At 38.9% G+C, this 3,731-nt stretch overlaps 1 protein-coding gene across 1 annotated transcript; it reads left to right on the top strand.

Moving 5' to 3' along the window:
• Nucleotides 1–896: 896 nt before the first annotated feature.
• LOC148877392 (large ribosomal subunit protein uL24z) lies at nt 897–1,911 on the top strand. Its single transcript, XM_088986226.1, has one exon. It carries the CDS (start codon nt 1,277–1,279, stop codon nt 1,715–1,717), a length of 441 nt encoding a protein of 146 aa, XP_088842352.1. The 5' UTR covers nt 897–1,276; the 3' UTR covers nt 1,718–1,911.
• The last annotated feature ends 1,820 nt before the right edge of the window (nt 1,912–3,731 follow it).

The raw sequence follows: 3,731 nt of genomic DNA, 5'->3' as shown, positions 1-3,731 counted from the left end.
ATTTGAATGATTTCTTCTTATTCCTTGAAAACAAAGTCCTGGGCCATAAAATTCTATTAAAAGAAATTAATTCCTTTTGACATTTTATTGCAATTGTTGTGTTCTCAGGACGACCAATAAACTTCAAGGAAAGTATTGGTTATTGATATATATAAGCAGGCTATTAACGTCTAAACTCACAACCCCACCATGTAAGGTCTGTGCATTTCTTATGCTCTGTTTGGTTGCAGGTAAAATGAATGATTTCCTCAAAACTGCTATTTCTACAGTTGTTTGGTCACTCGTTAGGCGATGGTGGGGAATGAATATATACCTTTCAAGAAAAATGAAGATTGTTATACGAAAATGACATTCTTAAATTTCTATGAATCATTTTCCAAACGGAGCTTGATCTTACACAACTTTTGAATATTTTCCATGCAAATTGTTCAATAAATCCTTTTTATTCATAGTTCTTAATTGAAAAGGTAGAATTATAGATGTATGGACTGTCAAAGTTCGCTAAGACATGTAATAAGCATATCTCTATTTTATTTACGAAGCTCCAGAGTCCAGAGTCCAGTCCAGACCACTCGGCCCACTCACCTTTTGCCTGGGCTGCACCCTTAAAAATTTCTATGTGGACTAGAATAACCCTATGACGTGATGGGCGTTTTATATCTCCTAAGTCCTAACCCAGGTTGGCCAAGCCCATGAGAAGCCCAAAAGTGGTAGAAAGGAGGATTCTTAAAATACGTAAGGCTGTGTTTGTTGCAATGCAAATAAATTTATATTAATGCAAAATTGTGGCAGTGCAAATGATATGAGCGTAAATTCTGACTTATTTTTTTCTAAATTTTAACTTATTTTATTTGGCTGCAATACAAATGAAATAAATTAAGACAGAATAAAGTAAAATTTAAAATAAAATTAAATAAAAATTTGCATTTTTTTTTCACTACTCCCATTGAACTGTAACCAAACACAAGGCATATCCCTCCATTTAAATTTGGAGGATGCAAGATGGCAATGAATAATCTCATCCATTAGATTCGGTTGGATGATGAAGAGAATAATGTCATTCGCTTAGAATAGACAAACATTATGTGTATACGCTATACACGCTGAAACAAAGGAAACAAACTTCCTCCTGCGTAACTCCGTTCTACAAACCCTAATAACCAGAGTGAAAGTATAAATACAAAACCCTAGTACGAGACACGCCCTCTGATTTTGTTTCATTTGGAGCCGGAGAGAAAGCTAGGGAGGGAAAGAAAAGAACGAATAAGAGGCGAAGATGAAGTACAAGCCTAGGGTTTCCAGCTCGAGAAGAAAGAATCGGAAAGCCCATTTCACGGCACCATCGAGCGTCCGTCGCGTTCTGATGAGCGCTCCCCTCTCCGCCGATCTCCGAAGCAAATACAACGTGAGATCTGTCCCCATTCGCAAGGATGATGAGGTTCAGGTCGTCCGTGGGACTTACAAGGGCCGAGAAGGGAAGGTCGTTCAGGTCTACCGCCGTAAGTGGGTGATCCACATCGAGAGGATCACAAGAGAGAAGGTTAATGGATCCACCGTTAACGTCGGCATTAACCCATCCAAGGTCGTCATCACGAAACTCAGGCTCGACAAGGATCGCAAATCTCTCCTCGATCGCAAGGCCAAGGGCAGAGCGGCTGCTGATAAGGACAAGGGCACTAAGTTCACTCCCGAGGATATCATGCAGAATGTCGATTAATGAATCTTTCTTCCGATCTCCATTCAGGTTCTCATCGGTTTCTACCTCTTCTTCTGGCCTTTTTTTTTTGTTTTCTTGAGATACTGTAATCTTGTTAAGTAAATTTGGAGAGAAAGAGAGAGGACCAATGGTTTCTTGAACGTTGGATCTGTTTTTTCCCTGCGGAATATACAATGGTAGGATTTTATCTTAAATCTGAGAATTTGGAATTTGGATTTCGTGCATAATTATTGGTTTAGTGGATCTGAAGAATGTAAAATTGTAGTTATTAGTTAATTGAAAGCGGGAGCTTATATTGTTTGAGATACCGAGTATGCGTGTAATGTGAGTGGTATATTTTGGCGTAGCTTCGCTGGAATTTGTGAGGGAATTCAATTGCAATGGTTAGGTCATCGGAGGAACTGTCCAAACTGCATGACCAGATCATACAACTTATTCGTGTGATTACCAAAAGATTTTCTGTATTCACCTTTAATCACATCGTGTTTGATAATCCCAAAAATGAATCTCTACTGACTCGGTGGTTGTCAGTCGTTATTTGATCCATGACACTTTAGCACTACTTAATCTTCGTTAAACAAGCATATTTCCGATATATTTAGTGGTTTTCTATCAGACTACTTAATCGTCCTTCACATGGCCCCTGGTCCCTGATAGGAGAATGGTTGGTCGAGCTGTTCTTTATGCACAGGTGGTGACATCAAATGGACTCTGATCAGATAAGCTCTTTCTTCTGAGTTTTGGGCTGCTAAAAACTATAATCTAGAGCATAATAACACTATCGAGGCCCAAAGTTTCAAAACCTAAAATCGGGGGCGTTGATCTTTTTGTGCATTAGAAAAGCATGTCCAAATGCAATGTTAGGAGCTGTTTGGCAACTCTATCTATTTGATCTTTCAACAGCACAGTAGACAAGAAGACTCGCCGAGCTTTTGTGGTCTTGTCTTCATAGATCAAGACCGTTTTGGTTTGTGTCATGATCCACCGGGCTGTTAGAAACAGTTGGTGGAAAATGTTGCCTTTTTATTTCTTGCACTTAATGTCATTTGAGCGCTGATCTCTGAGTCCTCTCGTTCCACTGGACCTTGTGTTAATTTCTTTGGTGTAATTGGAGTACGATGGCGGGTTTTGGTGAAATTCCTTAGTCCTACGGTCCTACCTGGTTTGATGAAAATATAAGTATGTATATTTTCCTTTTCAGATAAAATTGTCAAATGTCACGAGTTTTGGTTATATTTTAATTATTATTATTTTTTGGTGAGACATGGAGAATGAGGCTACGCATCCCCCGAGAAGGGGTCGGTAGACTGTTGTTGAGACTTGAGAGCGTTTTTGGGAACGTTACTATGAGAGTATGAGAGGGGTAAAATAGTAATTGCCCGTCTTTTCTTTTTACAAAAGGATAGACATAGGCAGGAATCGGTTAATGTGTTTAGCCCAAAAATGCTCTACGCTCTTTTTATCTGGATAGAGTTCCTAACTCTTTCTCAGAGGGCATCCTATCTTTAGTGGTACATTGCAGCCGCACATCTCTACAGTACGAGATAATTATATGATATGTAAGAATGTTTGAACATCCTTTACAGTCTTGCGTTATAAATATCTCCATACTTTATGTGTTTTATTTCATAGAGGCTGTTCGAACAATACTGAATCCAATCTCAGATATTTTCAATTCACGGTGGATAAAGTGTGGGTAGAGTAGTGGTAGGAAATCTTGTTTGCAATGTGATTGGTTAGCCTAAGACTTGATGCATGAAGTGACATTTTTTTCTAAAGGCTACGTTTGTTTGGGGTGGAAAATCAAACCATGGTAAACTTTATACCCCGGTTCGATTTTATTGACGTTTAGTAAACATGTAATTTTACACTGAAAATCGGTGTAAAATTACATTTTAATTTATAATTTACATCGATAATTGCCGCTCTCTCTCTCTCTCTCTCTTCTCCTCTCTTCTTCTTCTCCCCCCCCTTTTTCTCTTTCCATCACCGCCGCTGGTTGCAGCGGCAGATC

Source organism: Nelumbo lutea, chromosome 1 (genome assembly GCF_056320005.1).
Source record: "Nelumbo lutea isolate HS-2025 chromosome 1, American lotus-T2T, whole genome shotgun sequence".
In the NCBI taxonomy this organism is placed as follows: domain Eukaryota; kingdom Viridiplantae; phylum Streptophyta; class Magnoliopsida; order Proteales; family Nelumbonaceae; genus Nelumbo; species Nelumbo lutea.
The sequence above is the reverse complement of the archived record's forward strand: the minus strand, read 5'-3'. Positions and strand labels throughout refer to the sequence as shown.

Coding starts and splice junctions, on each gene's coding strand:
- LOC148877392 (XM_088986226.1), top strand. CDS start 1,277: ATGAAGTACAAGCCTAGGGTTTCCAGCTCGAGAAGAAAGAATCGGAAA.